A 22,703-nucleotide genomic window follows, 5' to 3' on the forward strand; every position below is an offset into this window, starting at 1 on the left:
TCCTTACCCATGAGTATGTCGTTTCTGGGGTGGATGATGAAGTTACCCATGAATATTACCACTGTGGCCCCACTGAATTACCTATATTCAGGGGGGTGATAAAACCAACTACAATTAGCAGACACACCAGTGCTGCCACCAGTGCTGCCACCTGGGTTGCCACCAGTGCTGCCACCGGTGCTGCCACCTGGGTTGCCACCAGTGCTGCCACCAGTGCTGCCACCTGGGTTGCCACCAGTGCTGCCACCTGTGCTGCCACCTGGGTTGCCACCAGTGCTGCCACCAGTGCTGCCACCAGTGCTGCCACCTGTGCTGTCACCTGTGCTGCCACCAGTGCTGCCACCAGTGCTGCCACCTGGGTTGCCACCAGTGCTGCCACCAGTGCTGCCACCAGTGCTGCCACCAGTGCTGCCACCTGTGCTGCCACCTGTGCTGCCACCTGTGCTGCCACCTGTGCTGCCACCTGTGCTGCCACCTGGGTTGCCACCAGTGCTGCCACCAGTGCTGCCACCAGTGCTGCCACCAGTGCTGCCACCTGTGCTGCCACCAGTGCTGCCACCAGTGCTGCCACCAGTGCTGCCACCAGTGCTGCCACCAGTGTTGCCACCAGTGTTGCCACCAGTGCTGCCACCTGGGTTGCCACCTGGGTTGCCACCAGTGCTGCCACCAGTGCTGCCACCAGTGCTGCCACCTGGGTTGCCACCAGTGCTGCCACCTGGGTTGCCACCAGTGCTGCCACCAGTGCTGCCACCTGGGTTGCCATCAGTGCTGCCACCAGTGCTGCCACCAGTGCTGCCACCTGTGCTGCCACCTGTGCTGCCACCAGTGCTGCCACCTGGGTTGCCACCAGTGCTGCCACCTGGGTTGCCACCAGTGCTGCCACCAGTGCTGCCACCAGTGCTGCCACCTGTGCTGCCACCAGTGCTGCCACCTGTGCTGCCACCTGTGCTGCCACCTGTGCTGCCACCTGGGTTGCCACCAGTGCTACCACCTGTGCTGCCACCAGTGCTGCCACCAGTGCTGCCACCAGTGCTGCCACCTGTGCTGCCACCAGTGCTGCCACCTGGGTTGCCACCAGTGCTGCCACCAGTGCTGCCACCAGTGCTGCTACCAGTGCTGCCACCTGGGTTGCCACCAGTGCTGCCACCAGTGCTGCCACCAGTGCTGCCACCTGGGTTGCCACCAGTGCTGCCACCTGTGCTGCCACCTGTGCTGCCACCAGTGCTGCCACCAGTGCTGCCACCTGGGTTGCCACCAGTGCTGCCACCAGTGCTGCCACCTAGGTTGCCATCAGTGCTGCCACCAGTGCTGCCACCAGTGCTGCCACCAGTGCTGCCACCTGTGCTGCCACCAGTGCTGCCATCTGTGCTGCCACCAGTGCTGCCACCAGTGCTGCCACCAGTGCTGCCACCAGTGCTGCCACCTGTGCTGCCACCTGTGCTGCCACCAGTGCTGCCACCAGTGCTGCCACCTGGGTTGCCACCAGTGCTGCCACCTGGGTTGCCACCAGTGCTGCCACCAGTGCTGCCACCAGTGCTGCCATCTGTGCTGCCACCTGGGTTGACGCCACAACCATGGCAATACCCTCGGTAACTTATCACACAGACTAATATTTAATTGTGGTGTCATCACCAGCCCGTCTTCATCAACAAAGGCCAAAAGTGATTCCATGCACCTGGTAAACCCGCGCTGTTTTTGAATGAAAAACAGTTTACACACGACTCGCAAATGATGATGTTCGAACACTTCCGGAACAATTAAGTACTTCACTGACGAATTTTGTTCGAACCATAATGCTGTAAATGCTTCACCCATGTAACTACAAATGATGTAGAATATATACATTTAAGTATCTGATGTATTACTAGCATGTATACTGTGAAATATCCATTTCATTGTTCATTGCATTGTCCTTTTGTCATATTAGTAATTTATATTCTGGTACTGTAAGATGTATACCTCAGAGGCAACGGTTTGTTACTTATTATGGTATATGATGCTTTATATAGTATTTATGTATAACGGCTGACCGGTAACGTCTTGAAATTCTCCCTTAACCTCCCCCCCCCCACCTTTTGCGCACCGTCCCCAGTCAGTGTTACCATGTCTTGCTAATATGAATTCCCTGTTGACTTATTTGTATATCATGATATATTCTATTATGTATTGAATTATTGGTGTATGTATTAATATATTGTAACCTTACATATGTTACGGTGCCCTCTCCTATTTCTTTCGTTTGCCGGCTTAAAGAGTCATATCAGCTCTCCCTACTGATTCTCTGAGGTTCAGGGAGTCTAATGATATATGTGGCGACCAGACCGGCTGCCAGTTAAGGGAAGGAAGTTATATTATGAGTTGTAAATAAAGGAAAATTGGCGCCCTGTTTTAAAATGAAACAGTATCCCCTACGGCAGATATGACCTTTTGGAAGGGACATTAGTCGATCGCGGATTGGCCGACGTAGGTCGCGGGCGACAAATCAAGGCCCGCCATGACGTCACCGAGTGCCCCGGGGGGCGCCAACGTCAGAGTGGCTCTGACCTTGGAAGCGACAGGACGCGCCTCGGTCTGCTCTCAAGGATTGGAGGCTCTGCAAGCCTTGTTCAGTGGATTGAGCTGGCCATCGCAGCCCATCATAGTTATTGGAGACCCTGCGCTTCTGGGAAGCAAAAGAGGAACCAAGTTCAGTGAGCAGAGAAGTGCCAAACTTGGAAAATAGTCGGCGACGACGCTGAGCGGCGCCGCTGGCTGGACGTTGAGGTCTGGAAGGTGGGCGGGCAGGCCTAGCTGTGACTGGGGTCACATCCACTGAGAATCTTGGAAGGACGACACCGTGCCAAGGACACGGAGCAACGCCCTGTGGGAGAGGCGAGTGTAGGGAAAAATAGTGATTAGCTCAGCGCCCATCGATGAACCAGGATTGGGGCAGCTGAATCTCAGGGATTGGAACGGCGACGACGCGAAGGCTTCACGACACCTGAGGACCTGTGGAACGTCCTGGATCGTCAAGGATCGACCCAAGAAAGCGTGGGAACCTCACACCATCGAGGGACAGGCGTCGTGAGCCAGGAGTGTAAGGTAGATCATTTTCCCTCCCATTACCCCTTGTATGAGTAGGCTAGTTAGGCCACAATATTTACTTGTGTATGTGGCAGCAAGACTTTATTACTTTAATAGTAGAATAGGCTGCAAAGCAGCTTGTGTCCAGGACTGTCAGAGAGGACAGTGTGTATGGATGGCAGGACAGTGAAGAAGAGGTGCCGACGTGGTGAAGAGGCCCTCCTGTGAGAGTGTGAGACTCCTGTCTTCCTGCCCAGTTGAAGGAGTGTTGGAGGTCGTGGAAGAAGAGGCTGACGATCTCCAGACTCATTATCCATATTCCATATTCATGTATTACTTGTGATTGTGTGTGTGTGTTCATGTAATTTGCATCAGTAAATCCACACATTTTATTACTGTGTTTGAGTGTGCCTCCATTTATGATATTTCTCTATGAGCATACATTTCTGGCTACAAACAATATATAATACACCCACTGAACTGCATTGCTGGGGTGCAGATATAATAACCCAGCTGGCGACCTTGCTAAGAGGAAGATAGAGAAGACAGGCGGGAAAGGAGTTCCTGCAACCTTTTTTTGTCTGGCAGGCAAGGCTCAGGGAGGTTATGGTTATAAGGTAAGCCTGAGTCTTCCTTCACTCCCCCACGGGTCTAGGCCGGAACTGTTAACAGCAGTTTCCCCGTGTTTGACTGAAGGGCTTCCAGGGTGAATCAGTGGCACCCCCTTTTGTGGTGGAAGCAAAGACCTGCGGAGGTGGGCATTGTTGGTCCTATCTTGTGTGACCAAGGAGACTCCGGTGAATCCCGGGAGTCGGAGGGGCTGAGTATTTGGGCCTTTTGAGCCCCTAGCAGTTAAGTGTTAGCAGAGCCCCGGACCGCCCACCCCCACGTGACAGAGAACTGGGCTACTGGGATTCGAATCCTGGCAAGGTCGCCAGGATTCTTAAAATAAGAGTCATATCAGAAGAGCAGCACTCAAGAGGACAATCTATACTCTTGCTCCCTCCGTTCCTGAAGTGTCACTCCTCCAGTTGGTGACGTGGCTCATACCACCTAGCCAGTCACTTGCCTCATTGTATCTCCACCTCGCATAGTACCGGGTGTGATGGGTGTTCCCTGAACACCTACAAGAAATCCCCTCTCCGTGGCTACGGGTGTACTCCCACGGCTCGTTACTACTGTAAGATTCAGTGCATGCAGCGCCTCCACCGCGTCGTGCACTCCGAGATAGTCTTGCATTTCCACTGCGTCCTACAGGTACTCCATGTTTCCTCTCATGATCTCCTCTTCGCCAATCTTCTCTCTTCTCGGTTCCTCTTCTCCCATAGGTGCGTTGTCTCCTCACAGTGGCACTTGTAACCTGCACTCCATCCAGCAGCTTCCTCTCTTCCACACTAGGCTTTTGCGATGGCCCAATGCCCCTCTGGTTAGGCTGGCGCCTATCCTGGGTGTACCTATTCCCTTCTTTCTTCGTATTGCCTTTCCTATACCACTCGATCCTTCGTTCCCGACGAACATCTTCACTCCTCCATGAGATTCTCTTCCCTGCAGACGTCTTCTTCGGTTCGTGGTTGGGCTCATCCACCTCCCTGTGGCTCACCTCACCACGGTGGTTCATCTTGCACCTACCACTATTCATCTGGCCGGCATAGGGTGCCTTGCGTCGTGGCTCCTCCACTCTGCCCCTCACTGCCGTTCGCTCATCCACTGAGCTTACTTTATTCACGCTTCTGTATGGAGGTAGTGCGGTCTGCAGCCTCTTCACCGCCCCAGGCGTTTGTACAGCTGCTCCTCGTCACTCCTGCACACGCATCATCAGGCTTAGTCGTAGGTCCCCGTCGGGGTTTTCCACAACCTCCGACGACCTCTCTGCACTCTCGCCCTCGTGGTCGTCGTCTCTGGCGACGTTTCCCTTGGCGAAGTCGGCCTCCTCACTATCGTCTGGAACGACCGATACCTCACCCGGCAGGGTTGTACCGCTGCTTGCAACATAGGCACTCCTGGCCCAATCGGGTTGTATCCTGCCTCCTCCGAGGTCATTACCCAGCACCATCTGTACATGCTCTAGGGGTAACTTAGGGGCTACAGCTACTATAGCTTTCTCGACTCCGCAGTCGGCAATCAGCTGTACTTCGTGAAGTGGCAACCTGTATTCCTCCCCCACACTGCGTATCCTCACCACTCCCACAGGCGAATCATTAAATTCCTTGGGGAGAATACTCCTGGTCACCACACTTATGTCAGCACCCGTATCTCGAAGAACGGCCACCTCCACTGGGTCTGACTTTCCAAACTTCACGTTGGCCCCGAAAACGAAGGGATGTTCACCCAACTTCATTTCCCAACCATTCACGTTGGGTCCACTATAATATGGGGTGTGAACAAACACTCTCTCCTCTTCCAACATTAATCCTACATTCCTTTGGTGCTCCTCACACTCGCGGGCATAATGTCCTCTCACGCCACAGTTGTAGCATCGGCCACCTCCCCTGGGCGGCCACTCGCCAGTCACTCTGGCGGTACCACTTGCAGACGTCCCCTGGGTCCTCCTTGGACTCCCTGTCGTCGTGTCCGGGACTGCAGCACTCGCTCCCGAGTTAGGTCCACTGCTCACAGCTTGGGGCTTCCTCCCCGCGTCTCTTGAGCTCTTGAACCGCGTCACTTCATCGGGCACACTACTCATGGGAGAGTCCCCACTCGTCCTCGCTCCTCCTGAACTCCTAAGGTTCCCTCCCGACCTGGGGTAAGGCGAGTGTCTGGGCGGCCCCTCCCATCTGATATGTAGCGCCTCCTCCAGCATGTCGGCTCGATCCGCTGCAGCCTTCAGGTCCTTAATACCTGCTTCTCTCAACCTTACTCGCAACTCAGGATGGAGCACTGACATAAACTTCTCCATCACTATCAGTCGTTTGATATCATCCACCGACTCCGCTTCCTCCGCCTTCAACCATCGTAGTAATTTCCGTTCCATATCCCTGGTGGTCTCGGCGTAAGTCTTTCCCGACGCTCTTGTACACTCTCTGAACCGCTTCCGGTACATCTCCGGAGTCAGCCGGAATGAGTGGAGAACCGCATTCTTAATCGCGTCATAACTAGTACACTCCTCTAGGTCCAGCATGTTATAGGCTTCCCGGGCCTCACCAGTCAACCTGCCCTGGACCAGAGCAGCCCAATCATCTTCCGGCCACTCCTTCAGAGTTGCTATCCGTTCAAAGTGTTCGAAGAACGCCTCAGCTTCTTGTGGTTCGAACGTAGGTAAGTCACGTTCCCTTACCTTGAGGTCATCCCGCCGTGCAGGTAGTGAGGGCAGACCACGTTCAACGCGACGCAATTCGACTTCTTTCTTAGCCTTTATCTCCTCCAGTCGCAGTTGTTTCTCTCCTTCTTCTCGCTGCAGCCGAGCTTCTCGCTCCTCTCGCTGCATTTGCGCTTCTCTCTCCTCTCGCTGCATTTGCGCTTCTCTCTCCTCTCGTCGCAGCTGGGCTTCCAGTTGCATCTTCATTATTTCCAGTTGCAGGCTCCTCTTACTACAGCTGGACCTCCCACTGCTCCCATGTTCACTGTGAATTCTCTCCACACTGGTAGGCGCTTGGGGAGGCCCTAGTCGGGACGGTTCACCTTGCGACGGCTCTCCTCGGGACGGCTCCTCTTGAGATGGCTCCTCTCCCGTCGCTTCCTCTCGAGCTGTGAGCTGTGCCATGATCTCTATCCTTCGCTCCGCTACCTTAGTCGTCCTCAACCTGATCCCAAAGTGGTTTGCCACTTGTTGGAGCTGGGCCTTGGTACACTCTTCCAAAATTCTCTCGTCCCTTGTGTCAATAAATTTCTTTACTTTGTCTTCCTCCATCTCTATATCATCAAGCATACACGACAGCACAGACAAGTTAGTAGGCACTAAGTTCACCGTTTCAGTCCCTTAGCTGGTTGAGTAACAGTACCACCGAATTCACTGGCCACTCTGTATTAGTACCCTGGCAACACTTGTCTTGAAATTTGGTCCACACTGTAGCTTGATCCACGCTTCCTGGCGAAGTTCCCAGTTCTTGGCTACTGGGGTTCGAATCCTGGCAAGGTCGCCAGTTCTCTGTCACGTGGGGGTGGGCGGTCCGGGGCTCTGCTAACACTTAACTGCTAGGGGCTCAAAAGGCCCAAATACTCAGCCCCTCCGACTCCCGGGATTCACCGGAGTCTCCTTGGTCACACAAGATAGGACCAACAATGCCCACCTCCGCAGGTCTTTGCTTCCACCACAAAAAGGGGTGCCACTGATTCACCCTGGAAGCCCTTCAGTCAAACACGGGGAAACTGCTGTTAACAGTTCCGGCCTAGACCCGTGGGGGAGTGAAGGAAGACTCAGGCTTACCTTATAACCATAACCTCCCTGAGCCTTGCCTGCCAGACAAAAAAAGGTTGCAGGAACTCCTTTCCCGCCTGTCTTCTCTATCTTCCTCTTAGCAAGGTCGCCAGCTGGGTTATTATATCTGCACCCCAGCAATGCAGTTCAGTGGGTGTATTATATATTGTTTGTAGCCAGAAATGTATGCTCATAGAGAAATATCATAAATGGAGGCACACTCAAACACAGTAATAAAATGTGTGGATTTACTGATGCAAATTACATGAACACACACACACAATCACAAGTAATACATGAATATGGAATATGGATAATGAGTCTGGAGATCGTCAGCCTCTTCTTCCACGACCTCCAACACTCCTTCAACTGGGCAGGAAGACAGGAGTCTCACACTCTCACAGGAGGGCCTTTCACCACGTCGGCACCTCTTCTTCACTGTCCTGCCATCCATACACACTGTCCTCTCTGACAGTCCTGGACACAAGCTGCTTTGCAGCCTATTCTACTATTAAAGTAATAAAGTCTTGCTGCCACATACACAAGTAAATATTGTGGCCTAACTAGCCTACTCATACAAGGGGTAATGGGAGGGAAAATGATCTACCTTACACTCCTGGCTCACGACGCCTGTCCCTCGATGGTGTGAGGTTCCCACGCTTCCTTGGGTCGATCCTTGACGATCCAGGACGTTCCACAGGTCCTCAGGTGTCGTGAAGCCTTCGCGTCGTCGCCGTTCCAATCCCTGAGATTCAGCTGCCCCAATCCTGGTTCATCGATGGGCGCTGAGCTAATCACTATTTTTCCCCACACTCGCCTCTCCCACAGGGCGTTGCTCCGTGTCCTAGGCACGGTGTCGTCCTTCCAAGATTCTCAGTGGATGTGACCCCAGTCACAGCTAGGCCTGCCCGCCCACCTTCCAGACCTCAACGTCCAGCCAGCGGCGCCGCCCAGCGTCGTCGCCGACTATTTTCCAAGTTTGGCACTTCTCTGCTCACTGAACTTGGTTCCTCTTTTGCTTCCCAGAAGCGCAGGGTCTCCAATAACTATGATGGGCTGCGATGGCCAGCTCAATCCACTGAACAAGGCTTGCAGAGCCTCCAATCCTTGAGAGCAGACCGAGGCGCGTCCTGTCGCTTCCAAGGTCAGAGCCACTCTGACGTTGGCGCCGCCCGGGGCACTCGGTGACGTCATGGCGGGCCCTGATTTGTCGCCCGCGACCTACGTCGGCCAATCCGCGATCGACTAATGTCCCTTCCAAAAGGTCATATCTGCCGTAGGGGATACTGTTTCATTTTATAACAGGGCGCCAATTTTCCTTTATTTACAACTCATAATATAACTTCCTTCCCTTAACTGGCAGCCGGTCTGGTCGCCACATATATCATTAGACTCCCTGAACCTCAGAGAATCAGTAGGGAGAGCTGATATGACTCTTTAAGCCGGCAAACGAAAGAAATAGGAGAGGGCACCGTAACACATAATGTATTTTTATGAAAGGTTGTGTATTTTAACCTTGGTTTAGTTATTATTTGAATTAGAAGTTAATTACAGAGAAGTATATGCGCTTGTGAAATTTGAAAGAGAGCCAGCTGGCTTGTGGATTTGGAAACAGTGTTGCTCTCGGCCTGCTTGACTCCTGGGCGGTCACTACTCTTTGATCTTCCGAGTCAGGCGCATGTGTGTCGCATGGTCCGGGTTTTAGTGGTCTTATTTGTGTTAATTGACTGCTAGGATATTTAATGTTAAGCAGTGGTGTTTACCATTGATCATTTCTACCGTTGTACATCATTTATACCAGGTGGTAGGCGCTTTTATATGTATTATTGAGGTGGGTACCTGAGGATCTTAAGTGATGCCATTGTGCTATGTATGATATTGATTTCTCAACCTCATTTATTAAGGATTGTGACACCACCATCCTGTATTATTATCAACATAACAGGTGCTAGTGTCCCACTGCGCCAGGATAGAGGCTGGTGTCAGTGCTGAGTGTATGCAGTTTTGAGTGACATGCATTTTTGTTCTCGTATTGGCATCGTTAGTGATATTTAGCGCCCTATGATTATTCCGCACATTTGATGGTGCTACGTAGTCTCCCCTGCTTGGTGCCGCCTTTTGATAATTACTTACTTTTCTTTTATGATAAAGTCGTCCGCGTAGTTTAGCATTCCTGCAGTGTTGTGAGAGTTTCAGCCTCATTATTTTTTCCATTAAACATTTGAAGAGAAGGGGGCTGAGAATGCCTCCTTGCGGTGTACCATTTTCATGTCTTTTGTATTCAGAGACTGTGCCATGAAGTTTCACTCTTGCTTCTCTGTTTATGAGACAGTTTTTGGTCCAGGAGAGCAGGTTGCCTTTGACCTGCTTGTCGATGAGGCAGCAGAGAATAACTGGGGCGCTAGCCATTTCAAAGGTTTTCTCGAGGTTTTCTGGTCTGCCATTCAAGTGGACTAACAGAGTGGCAATATGTTCCACTGTGCCAACCCCTCTTCTTTAGACATACATATCCTGGTACAGTTTAGGCATTTTCCACTCAAGTCTGTTGAGTGCCATTCTGCCAGCCGTCTTGACTGCACAGCTTTGGAAAGAGATTGGCCTTGGATTAGCCAGATCTTTGGGTTTTGGGATTGGCACTATGTCTGCCCTATTCCAAGTTGAAGGTCTAGTTTGAAAAGTCCAGGTTAAATTAATTAACCCTAGGCATGCAGCGTCTCCCTCTGGGCCGAGGTTTCTAATAATTTTATAATTTTACATCATCCCCTAGATGATTTTGTCATCTCTAGGGGATGTATCTTTGAAATTTTTCTAAGCCCGATTGAGCTCATCCAGTGTGAAATGGGTATTAGTGTCAGAGACTTCTGCATATGCGGTTAGGATTCTGTGCCACCTTTTTTACTCTAATTCTTTCTGAATTGCTAGTACATCTGCTGGAGGCTGATTACTGGTTGCTTGCTCTTCCTGTAAATGTGGTTCCCTGTACTGTGGGGACTCAAAGGAGAATCAGTGTCAGGCAGTGTACATGTACCCTGTACTTTGAGACACCCCAAATTAAGCTTCACATTGATGTTAATATTTTAATACACTTTCAAATGTTTATTTTCCATGGAATTGGATACGTGTTAAATTTTTAAATTTCCAATTAGTTTTTTAGATGACATTTGGTCCCTGATTGGTGAAGCTGCCCTCGTCCTGAGATTAACTGACATTTGAAAGCATGAATTCCATGCAAAAATATAACCATTTGTATATGAGTGTGTTGAGTGGTGAGGAGCTCGCCAGGACGGTGTTGCGTGCAGGGAACACCTGTCACCAGGACGGTGTTGCGTGCAGGGAACGCCTGTCACCAGGACGGTGTTGCGTGCAGGGAACACCTGTCACCAGGACGGTGTTGCGTGCAGGGAACACCTGTCACCAGGACGGTGTTGCGTGCAGGGAACACCTGTCACCAGGACGGTGTTGCGTGCAGGGAACACCTGTCACCAGGACGGTGTTGCGTGCAGGTAACACCAGGACGGTGTTGCGTGCAGGGAACACCTGTCACCAGGACGGTGTTGCGTGCAGGGAACACCAGGACGGTGTTGCGTGCAGGTAACACCAGGACGGTGTTGCGTGCAGGGAACACCTGTCACCAGGACGGTGTTGCGTGCAGGGAACACCAGGACGGTGTTGCGTGCAGGGAACACCAGGACGGTGTTGCGTGCAGGGAACACCTGTCACCAGGACGGTGTTGCGTGCAGGGAACACCTGTCACCAGGACGGTGTTGCGTGCAGGGAACACCTGTCACCAGGACGGTGTTGCGTGCAGGGAACACCTGTCACCAGGACGGTGTTGCGTGCAGGGAACACCTGTCACCAGGACGGTGTTGCGTGCAGGGAACACCTGTCACCAGGACGGTGTTGCGTGCAGGGAACACCTGTCACCAGGACGGTGTTGCGTGCAGGGAACACCTGTCACCAGGACGGTGTTGCGTGCAGGGAACACCAGGACGGTGTTGCGTGCACAAATGAAAGTGGAAACTGAGTACCCAAATGAGCCACAGAGATGTTAGAAAAAGAACTTTTTCAGTCAGAGTAATTGACAAATGGAATGCATTAGGCAGTGATGTGGTGGAGGCTGACTCCATACACAGTTTCAAATGTAGATATGATAGAGCCCAGTAGGCTCAGGAATCTGTACACCAGTTGATTGACAGTTGAGAGGCGGGACCAAAGAGCCAAAACTCAACCCACGCAAGCACAACTAGGCGAGTACACAAAACACACATACAAGCATAAACATTCACACACACAAACTCACATTAGATAATTAGTACTTAATTTAAATTATAAATGCTACAATACGTAATTCATATATTTGCTACGAATGTCTACGATTTGATTTCTGAAATTGACGTATATTATACGTTCAAAAGACGACTTTATATAAATAGTTATAGTGTCACCATTCTGCTACCAATTGAAAACGTCAGAAAACGTTTTGTTTGCTGGGCATGGGGAGGGAACATGGGGAGGCAGGTGGGGAGGGAACATGGGGAGGCAGGTGGGGAGGGAACATGGGGAGGCAGGTGGGGAGGGAACATGGGGAGGCAGGTGGGAAGAGAACATGGGGGAGCAGGTGGGAAGGGAACATGGGGGAGCAGGTGGGGAGGGAACATGGGGGAGCAGGTGGGGAGGGAGCATGGAGGAGCAGGTGGGAAGGGAACATGGGGGAGCAGGTGGGGAGGGAACATGGGGGAGCAGGTGGGAAGGGAACATGGGGGAGCAGGTGGGGAGGGAACATGGGGGAGCATGTGGGGAGGGAGCATGGGGGAGCAGGTGGGGAGGGAACATGGGGGAGCAGGTGGGGAGGGAACATGGGGGAGCATGTGGGGAGGGAGCATGGGGGAGCATGTGGGGAGGGAGCATGGGGGAGCAGGTGGGGAGGGAGCATGGGGGAGCAGGTGGGGAGGGAACATGGGGGGAGCAGGTGGGGAGGGAACATGGGGGAGCAGGTGGGGAGGGAACATGGGGGAGCAGGTGGGGAGGGAACATGGGGGAGCAGGTGGGGAGGGAGCATGGGGGAGCAGGTGGGGAGGGAACATGGGGGAGCAGGTGGGGAGGGAACATGGGGGAGCAGGTGGGGAGGGAACGTGGGGAGGGAACATGGGGAGGCAGGTGGGGAGGGAACATGGGGAGGCAGGTGGGGAGGGAACATGGGGGAGGCAGGTGGGGAGGGAACATGGGGGAGCAGGTGGGGAGGGAACAGGTGGGGAGGGAACATGGGGGAGCAGGTGGGGAGGGAACATGGGGAGGCAGGTGGGGAGGGAACATGGGGGAGCAGGTGGGGAGGGAACATGGGGGAGCAGGTGGGGAGGGAACATGGGGGAGCAGGTGGGGAGGGAACATGGGGGAGCAGGTGGGGAGGGAACATGGGGGAGCAGATGGGGAGGGAACATGGGGAGGCAGGTGGGGAGGGAACATGGGGGAGCAGGTGGGGAGGGAACATGGGGGAGCAGGTGGGGAGGGAACATGGGGGAGCAGGTGGGGAGGGAACATGGGGGAGCAGGTGGGGAGGGAACATGGAGGAGCAGGTGGGGAGGGAACATGAGGGAGCAGATGGGGAGGGAACATGGGGAGGCTGGTGGGAAGGGAACATGGGGGAGCAGGTGGGGAGGGAACATGGGGGAGCAGGTGGGGAGGGAACATGGGGAGACAGGTGGGGAGGGAACATGGGGAGGCAGGTGGGAAGGGAACATGGGGGTGTTATGATCACCAAGGATGATAATGCTACGCTTCCTCTTTCCTGCTCAGCTTCCTTAGATAAGACAGGAAGACAAGAGTCTGTAGAACGTCCACAACGGCGCGGGCGTGACTCCCGCCACGCTCCTGCCTCCGCCACCCAGAACACCCACTGCCACCCACCACACCCGCCGCCACCCACTGCCACCCACTACACCCGCCGCCACCCACTATACCCGCCGCCACCAGTATGGTAAGTGAACACACACAAAGTTCTATCTGAGAGGTTCCGACGCCTAATGGTCACCCGCCTTACCCTACAGGCACAGGGAAATAATGAAGCTCTTTATCAACAATACCCGGTCAGTACCCCCCCTGTACAGTGATTAACTTATACCCACCCCAGTACAGTGATTAACTTATACCCACCCCAGTACAGTGATTAACTTATACCCACCCCAGTACAGTGATTAACTTATACCCACCCTAGTACAGTGATTAACCAATACCCACCCCAGTACAGTGATCAACCAATACCCACCCCAGTACAGTGATCAACCAATACCCACCCCAGTACAGTGATCAACCAATACCCACCCCAGTACAGTGATTAACCAATACCCACCCCAGTACAGTGATTAACCAATACCCACCCCAGTACAGTAATCAACTAATACCCACCCCAGTACAGTGATCAACTAATACCCACCCCAGTACAGTGATCAACTAATACCCACCCCAGTACAGTGATCAACTAATACCCACCCCAATACAGTGATCAACTAATACCCACCCCAGTACAGTGATCAACTAATACCCACCCCAGTACAGTGATCAACTAATACCCACCCCAGTACAGTGATCAACTAATACCCACCCCAGTACAGTGATCAACTAATACCCACCCCAGTACAGTGATCAACTAATACCCACCCCAGTACAGTGATTAACCAATACCCACCCCAGTACAGTGATTAACCAATACCCACCCCAGTACAGTGATTAACCAATACCCACCCCAGTACAGTGATCAACTAATACCCACCCCAGTACAGTGATTAACCAATACCCACCCCAGTACAGTGATTAACCAATACCCACCCCAGTACAGTGATTAACCAATACCCACCCCAGTACAGTGATCAACTAATACCCACCCCAATATAGTGATCAACTTATACCCACCCCAGTACAGTGATTAACCAATACCCACCCCAATACAGTAATCAACCAATACCTACCATTAGAAGGGATGATACTTAGCGACGAATTTAGATTTTTGTCAAATTCGTCGCTAAGGTGTCACTCATTTTTGGGTGAATTTGGGCGAGTCCCAATTTGTCGCTAAGGTGTACCCTATGTTAAGAGTTAAATTAAGGTTAGATTGAATCCATCTTCTAAGAATATGTTAAATATAGTTACATGATGTCAGTGTCAGATGTTAGTTCGTGGACCCGCCTCTTGACGTTTATAGGTATAGATTCGTTACTTTCAACGATATTTCCATAAGATTTAAAAGGAAGTTATTTTGGACGTATTAAGCAAGATAAAGTTTGTTACCAGTTTTAGCTCTTGTCCACCGCCTTAGTTCACTCATATAACATCACTATTAACAGCTCAAATTTCCAGAGATTTAAAACAAACATATTTCAGACAGAAAATAGGTAAAGTAAGTGGCAAGCTCCAGCTCCTGTCCTATGCCTTAGTTCTGTCATGTAAGTTTGTTAGTAATTGTTCAATTCCCTTGAAATTTAAAACAGGTGTATTTTTGATGTAGTAAGATAAAAAAAATACTGATACCAAACTCTAGCTCTTTTCCTTAGTTCAATGTTCACCAAAACATAGTTATTTCAAAACAATTGAGTTAGCTCAGCTCTCGTCTGCCGCAATTATCAAAGTAAACATGTTTCCCAGATCAAAGTACATACTCTTCCGGAAGTCAGGTGTCTACCATCGAGATACTTGTCCATCACCAAACAAAATCATTATCTTGCTCTCTCTATTATCAATGTAGATGAACATAAGTCATAACCGTACTCTAAATACAGGTAATCAGCTGGTGTGTGTATGTATGTGTAAATACGTGCTAAGGTAGGGTCATTGTACTAGAGACAGGTGACCTTTACTCGCCCATAACAGGTCTTATTGACCTACTTGACAGCTCGCACCAAATGAAACAATTCTCTCTCTCTCAATTTTCATATATAATAAGTCATTAGGTATTAATAAAATGTATTATTTATTTTAATTGTATTTAATCTTCTAGTATTAGTTACACAAGACATAGGTAATAATGAACACATGTATATCTTTAGCATGAAATGCAATATAAAAATAAGAATAGGTGAAAATTAATTATATAAAAAAATTTAATTGGACAAATAAAGAAAAAAAAATAGAAGATAAATAAAAAAAAGGATTCTAAAAAGAATGACTATGTTAGGAATATAAAACTTAGTAAATTTCTGAAATTACACTATACAAAAATGAGGTACATTCAGATACACTGAAAGTAATAGTTTACTTTACTAAAGTAATTACACTATAGTTAATTTCTAAAGTTACACTATAACAAAATGAGGTAGATTATTTTGAGGTACACTGAAAGTAATAGTTTACACTTGAGAACACAGGCAAACCCAGAGTACAATGGAGCAAGGGAGTATGGAGAAGCTATAGGCAACCTAGGTAACAATGAAACACAGGTTGCCTAGCCTGCACTTGGTGACAAGGGGGGGAGGGTTAAATAAGAAGAGGCACAAGTGATAGGGTTATGTCAGGTCAGTCTGGCCTGACTAACTGAGAGGGTTAGCTAGGTCAGTCAAACCACACTGGGTGAGAAATGTTTTGAAGGTATCCTCATTTGAGATTGTAAACGTTTTACCTGAAGGAGTTTTCCTCACTTTTTATAGAAAAGCTCAAAATTTATCATGCCATCTCTGGCAAAGCACTGATTTACACACACACACACACTCACACACACACACACACACACACACACACACACACACACACACACACACACACACACACACACACACACACACACACACACACTTAGTAACCTGTACATCTTTCCTCAATCTTCATCCATCAGCCAAGTTTTCATTTATCAAGCAGCTGATGCGCTCGGAAGCACCAGGAGGCTGGCTGGCTGTAACAATGATACATTTGACTGGGAAATCTCGGTGCTCGCAAGCTGTTAATATACGAAATCAAAGCCAGCGAAGATTAAGACAAGATGTACAGGTTGTTAAGTGGTTGTGTAAATGCTTGTTGATACTGGCACAAGTTCGTCACCTCGTGTGTCAGCATCAGTTATAATTATAATTTATTATTTTTCAGGAAATCTCTGTGTTCATGTTGGTGAGTGGGGGCGTGTTATGCTCCTGCCTGGTGGTGCTGCTGCTGATGGTTATCTGCTACTGCTTGTGTAAGAGACGCGCGTCCCACCCCGCCTACACCTCCACCCACACCAGCTGTCGCACCTCCGCTGTCTACTCTTACATAAGCAGTTTTAGGCACCCACACCAGCACAGGCGGAACCTGACAGCCTTATCACGGGTTACAAACACAAGTGGTCCTGCGAGAGCATTTCTTCCTCTGATGTCTCCAGTGCCCAGTCATCCTCCTCCTCCACCCCCGTTGCCACCACAACGCAGAAAATGCTCGTCTTATTACCACTCTGTGAAGAACAAGCCGTTCTCCCCAGGGCGTGCAGCACTCGGCACCATACCCTCCAAGATAAAGTACATACGGAGAGAGAGACAGCCTGCACCAACGCCTCCGTCTAGTAGAGAGGGCAGTGACTGCGATCACAACAAAATTACTTGCAAGTCGCCGCTTTTAGAGACCGCTACCTGGGCTTCACAATGTTCAAGTGACACGACCACTAGTTCTCCACAGATCATTTATGTGGGCCCATTGCCGTCTCCCCCAATAGAACCGCCCAAGGAAGCCATCAACATCCTATCCAAGATGCCGTATGTGTCTCCAGGTCCACCAGCTGTGTTATTGGAGACATCATCGTTCATCAGCGAGGCATCAACGTATCGCTTGCCTTGTGTCCCGCCTTGTAGCGACCCTCTCTCTCAGACCCAGCCGCTCCACATGGGTCAGATGGCGACTCTGCGACCCCCCGACAGCGAATGTGGAGCTGGTCATGGGTTCCCTGGTACCAGGGATTGGTGTCACTTGCGACGTAGGTCCCGTAGCAGAGAGACAGAGCAGGGAGATGACCCAGTCCACTCTCACCCTCCACCACAACTCCTCCCACATGGCACTCACTTGCCCGCAACCTCTCTCTGCTGGGCCTTCACCCTCTCCATCACACTTCCTTCGTGCTTCAAACACTGAATTGTCAAACTGAGTGTTGAGTGTTTCTCTAGATATAAGAACGTTCTGTTAAAATGTATTAATTTCAGTTTGTTTCTCCGTGTGGTAGTCTTAGAGACCTTGAAGAACATAGAAGGGAAGACAAAATCATACAGTAAACTATGCACGAAGTTTACATGTTAGCTGCGCAGTAATTATGCCCCGCCACCTGGCTCACGACCCCCATCCATGGAGGAAAAATTCTAGAATTAGTTTAAAGTATAAATTTCATTTAATAAACCATGTAATGTCTGTTGAAAAGATGAAGTCAAACTATCAACTAACAATCATAATATTGTTATCAATGAGAAAATCCACTGGGACTATAGGTGGGCGCGAACCTCCGACCCCGGCAGATGGCGTTGACATCATCGCAGTCTTGTACAGATTAATGGTGGCACACTGGTAAGGTGTGCGGCTGGGAGTTTCTTGGTCGCTGGTTCGAGTTCAAAATCAGTGTTGCAACAGATTTTCTCGTGATGTGAATCACATTAATGATTTATTTATCTACTCGTAATGTTGTAAGTCCGTAAAGGTGTTGCGTGTTTCTCTAGATATAAGAACGTTCCATGTTCCATGAATATAAGTTGTATTGTATTGAGTGCATTTTCTACTGCATTATTCCTTGAAACTTTTCCTGGAAATGATCCTCATATTGTGCTTCAGTGAACCAATGTATAATCCTGAAATGCTATCCTCATGTACCTAGTAATCCTTGTGTCTTTATTGTGTATTGTTATTATTGTGTATTATTCTGATCTGCTTTTGTGTCAAAATTTCTTCAAATTACCTGTAAACATTTTTTGTTGATATTACTGTAATTCTTCTTCTTAAAATTATCTGTACCTGTAAAGAAAAGCTGTAAAATACCTGCTAACATTTTTTTTATAAATTTTACTGTTAATTTATCAAATTTTGTACTGTTAGTTAAAGGACTTGCCCGAAACGCTATGCGTGCTAGTGGCTTTACAAGAATGTTAATTCAACTTATTTCTATATTCTCTGTTAACCCCCAATGTAACTTCTTGTATATAAATAAATAATTAAATAAATAAACCATGTTTCCCCCCCCCTTTTTTATTTTTGTATTTTTTCAACACAATATATACTTTAATCTAAATTAGTATTAAATTTGAGTCTAATCCGAGGCCATGCACTGGACTATATCCAATCCTATCTTAGTGATAGACACCAATGTGTAACCATCAATAATATAACCTCTCCCACTCTACCAATAACCGTTGGAGTGCCACAGGGCAGCATCTAGGGACCTCTCCTATTTCTTAAATACATCAATGATCTGCCTAATGTCTCTAACATTCTGAAACCTATTTTGTTTGCTGATGATGCTACCCTCATCTACTCTAACCCCCAACCCACATACACTAAATAATGTTGTTAATAATGAACTAAAAAAAGTCCACTTATGGATGTCAACCAACAAACTAACACTTAACATAGAAAAGACCTACTACATCTTATATGGAAGCAAATCTACAAATTCAATTCAGCTTCAGATAAACAATGTAAACATTAGTAATAAAAATGATGGAAATGTTTCTTGGCCTATTCCTAGACAAGAGACTCAACTTCAGCACCCACATACAAGACATAACTAAGAAAATCTCTAAAACAGTTGGTATACTCTCCAAAATCACATCTCTCAATGTACTTTCTTGTATATAAATAAATAAATAAATAAAGTGTTTTTCCTGCCCAAAACGCTTTGCGTAATAGTGGCTTTAGGCAGTGTATGTACTAGCTCTATCTACAAATCCATCAATGTTTGTATCTCGCCTTGTATGCATGTACCTTACCTGAATAAAAAAAATTATTTTCTTTTTTCTTTTAGAAGTATTGAGAAGTAATGCCATAGTGACTTTGACAGCATATAGGTTTGACATTACGTTTAACACGCCTGTGATGGCCTGAGTGATGCATCTTGGTCACCACTAACATTCAACCTTCTCAGGTCATGCGTCTTTTATAATTATTTTACTCAATTATTGGATATATTTTGGAATTAAACCAGAAATGTTCATATTCAGGTATAGGAGATATTAATATAATCGTATTAAACATTTAAAACACTGCTTAATTTCTTAGCAATGATAGTTTAGTTCATTTATTATGCACCCCATACCCATCTTGTGGGCGGTAGTGGAAAGGGTTACAGAGGCACATAATGGGCTCAGGGACTGAACCCCACAATTCATTTAGCTAAGCAAGTTACAATCTTGATGAGCTAGTTACAAAATTCAATATAAGTCGTCACATCAACAATGGGTTCGAGATCGGCCTCAAGTACAGGTTCTAAATTAAGCAACTGACATATGTGGAGAGCTAGTGTCAAAATTTATATGTTTGTCCTGCACACCGCCCCCCATCCAGTGAGCAGCGGTGGATAGGTTACAATCACTTAGTTACTACCTACAGTTAGCAAACTGGGGATATTTGGCTAAAATTTCTGGTAGCAGATCATTTTGAATGAAATATTGACACATCGCTGGAACATTGGTTATAGAATTGTCTCTAAATTCACGTATCTTTTCGCACTCCATCACATAGTGACGGAGGGTGTGCGAATAATTTTGTTGACACAGTTTACATTTGGTCAGGTCTACATCAGCAGATAATGAGAATTCCCAGAGATACTTGTAACCGAGTCTAAGCCGAGCAGTAGTAACATCTAGAAGTCTGCTGATTTTATTGGATGATCCATAGATGTGTGGCTTCCTCTTGCATGATAGTGTAGCGAGTGGATCCCGCAGGTGCAGTACTTCGAGCCTCTCCTAGTACCTCACCACAAGTTAACATCGTCACTCCGGGGTCACCAATGTAACGGTTCTATTGTTACGTAAAGTATGGTGACAAATAAACACAGACACTAAGATACTATATATATATTTGGTCGAATATACAGAAGTACACAGGTGATACGTTGGTGTGAGTTGAGCGCACTGAGCGTTGGTACAGTATCTCGCAAGTGTCTGCTCTAGACCACACTTGAAAGTAGACTAGTTAATGTTTGCTATTCTTGCTGCTTATATTGCTCGGGCAACACCTCACCGTGTTGCCCGGGCAACGCCTCACCTCATTCATCTCCAAAGGTTGACAAGAATATTAACACTATATTTGGAGCGAGTATATTATTGGGATAATCTACTCGCTACAAATTTATTGTCCTGTGGAGTTGATTTAACTTCCAGACACGTTTTGTTTAATAAATATTAAAGATTTAATGGCTGTTTATGAAAGATATTATATAAATACACATTCTACTTCTTAATATCACCAATTAAATTTGCGACAATTTGAGCCATGAAATGCGACGACTGGATCACTGTGTACAGGAGGCTGATATGGCAGCAAACACTCTCCAGGCGACCATATGATAAGTCGCTCCACACAATTGTCGCTTGGAACGTCGACTTCCTATGGCGTCACCTCTCACATATTTACGTCTCATTTCGTTATGAAATTAGATTATTTCAGAGTAAAAATAGGTTTGATCATGTTCTACGTGTAGCACCAACATTATAGTAAGTAAATATACCATATTTCTCCATTACTTACGTAATGCTAGGACGATTTGTGTAGTTTTGGGCCGATTTGGGTAATTCTATGGACTGCTTCCAGCTGCACCCGTGGTGCGGTGTAGGGAACCATCAGTGTATATAATTTGAGAGAGAGAATGCTCTGTGGACAGAGCATCAATATGGCTTAAGGCGTTGAGCTTTGCCTCAAGACGAAGCTTGGGCTGATCTCTAATTTGCTTCTTGGGTGGAAAGGGAGGGATTAAAACTGGAAAGGGTGTAACCTCCCACGGTGCAGGAAAGTGCCGTTGTTGTTTCTCTTGGTACAAATCATGAACCCCATATATTCTGAGTTGAGTTCCAGTTTTTGTTATCCATTTGGAACAATGTTAAATGTGCATTTGTTGTTTCTTGGTGAGAGCTGGCAGCGCTGCTGGGCGTCATCAGTCACTAAGCGACGTCAACACAAGCAGCCACGTACCTTCAAGGAGGAGGTGGAGCTGCGTTACAGCAGGTAACGTGAAATGTTGGGTTATATAAATTAATATACGGTAGTTCTTTATGTAAATCTGCAGTAGTTTACCCAAGGTTATGCTAGAAAGAATACAATTTGGTTAAGATGTGAAGCTGTTAGAATATGGGGGGTAAACAACTGGACTGAATGGTAACAGGAAAAGTTTGTAACATATTTGGGTGACAACATTCAATGAGTATTGTGTTGTTTTATGTTTAATTAGTATGGTCCTGGCTGCTACAGTAATCTAGTGTTGGAAATGTAATGACGTGTCGTGATAGCTGAGGAAGTGCCAAGCGCCTCCTGGAGGGAGCTGATAGGTGACCATGGCATGGAAGCATCATGGCAAAATTTCTGTCATTAGTGAAATTTTTTTTTATAAATATGTGCCAAAAAAGGAGAAAGAAAAGAAAGGGAACTAGATTGATGACACAGTTTAGTTCATTTATTATGCACCCCATACCCATCTTGTGGGCGGTAGTGAAAAAGGTTAAAGAGGCATCTTAATGGGCTCAGGGACTGAACCCCACAATTCATTTAGCTAAGCAAGTTACAATCTTGATGAGCTAGTTACAAAATTCAGTATATGACACAGGGTATTAAAAAGAGCATTGATAAAGAGACCATCTGGAGAAGGTATAAATCCATGATGAATATCATTGATTGAGATATATGAAAGGGCACTGAACTCTGCTACCCAGGAAATTAGATCAGCCAAAAGAAATTACAGTACAAAAGAAAAGGTGCCCAAAACAAAGTCATTCTATGCCTATATAAGAAGTAAAACCAAAACTAAAGACTTGTTAGGACCCTTGAAAGATGAGACTAACCAAGTTATAATGGACAATAAAAGGGCAGAGAACATACTGAATTAATACTTTACATCAGTGTTCACTAGAAAGATTAGATGACATCCCATCACCCACACAAATGTTTGAAGGAGGTGAGAGAAGGAATTTAGGGATATACCCTCATGCAACATAATCAGGAAGAACATTGACAAACTAAAATACTCAAATGCCCCAGGTGTTGATGGAATTCAATGCAAAGTGTCATGATATTAGGCAGTGTAGCAAATGTAGTATTTGATAATACACTTAAACATAAATTGGGTCTTTTTTTCACCTTCAATAATAATGAT

General features: G+C 47.8%; 3 protein-coding genes across 3 annotated transcripts in view; 2 read left to right on the forward strand and 1 right to left on the reverse strand.

Moving 5' to 3' along the window:
- Positions 1 to 77: 77 nt before the first annotated feature.
- On the reverse strand, positions 78 to 9,190 carry LOC138366124 (uncharacterized transmembrane protein DDB_G0289901-like). The gene is made up of 3 exons (XM_069326864.1): positions 9,181 to 9,190; positions 4,873 to 5,004; positions 78 to 1,555 (listed from the first exon to the last, which is right to left on the reverse strand). The coding sequence occupies exons 1-3, from the start codon at positions 9,188 to 9,190 to the stop codon at positions 78 to 80; spliced, it is 1,620 nt and encodes a 539-aa protein (XP_069182965.1).
- Positions 9,191 to 13,250: 4,060 nt separating this feature from the next.
- On the forward strand, positions 13,251 to 18,568 carry LOC123754638 (uncharacterized). The gene is made up of 2 exons (XM_045737111.2): positions 13,251 to 13,391; positions 16,484 to 18,568. Exons 1-2 carry the CDS (start codon positions 13,389 to 13,391, stop codon positions 17,492 to 17,494), a joined length of 1,014 nt encoding a protein of 337 aa, XP_045593067.2. The 5' UTR covers positions 13,251 to 13,388; the 3' UTR covers positions 17,495 to 18,568.
- A 2,851-nt stretch (positions 18,569 to 21,419) lies between these two features.
- Nbr (exonuclease mut-7 homolog) overlaps positions 21,420 to 22,703 on the forward strand; it is a 23,456-nt gene continuing 22,172 nt past the window's right edge. The window contains exon 1 of the mRNA XM_045736865.2: positions 21,420 to 21,562. Within this exon, the coding sequence (XP_045592821.2) occupies positions 21,435 to 21,562 (128 nt within the window). The 5' untranslated portion in view covers positions 21,420 to 21,434. The remainder of the gene's footprint in view (positions 21,563 to 22,703) is intronic.

This window comes from Procambarus clarkii, chromosome 18 (genome assembly GCF_040958095.1).
Source record: "Procambarus clarkii isolate CNS0578487 chromosome 18, FALCON_Pclarkii_2.0, whole genome shotgun sequence".
NCBI classification, from domain to species: Eukaryota; Metazoa; Arthropoda; class Malacostraca; order Decapoda; family Cambaridae; genus Procambarus; species Procambarus clarkii.

Excerpts from the sequence above, each read along its gene's own strand:
- LOC138366124 (XM_069326864.1), bottom strand. Across the intron at positions 1,556-4,872 it reads ACGACTAAGCCTGATGATGC|GTGGCAGCACAGATGGCAGC; the intron begins GTGTGCAGGAGT and ends GCGTCAACCCAG.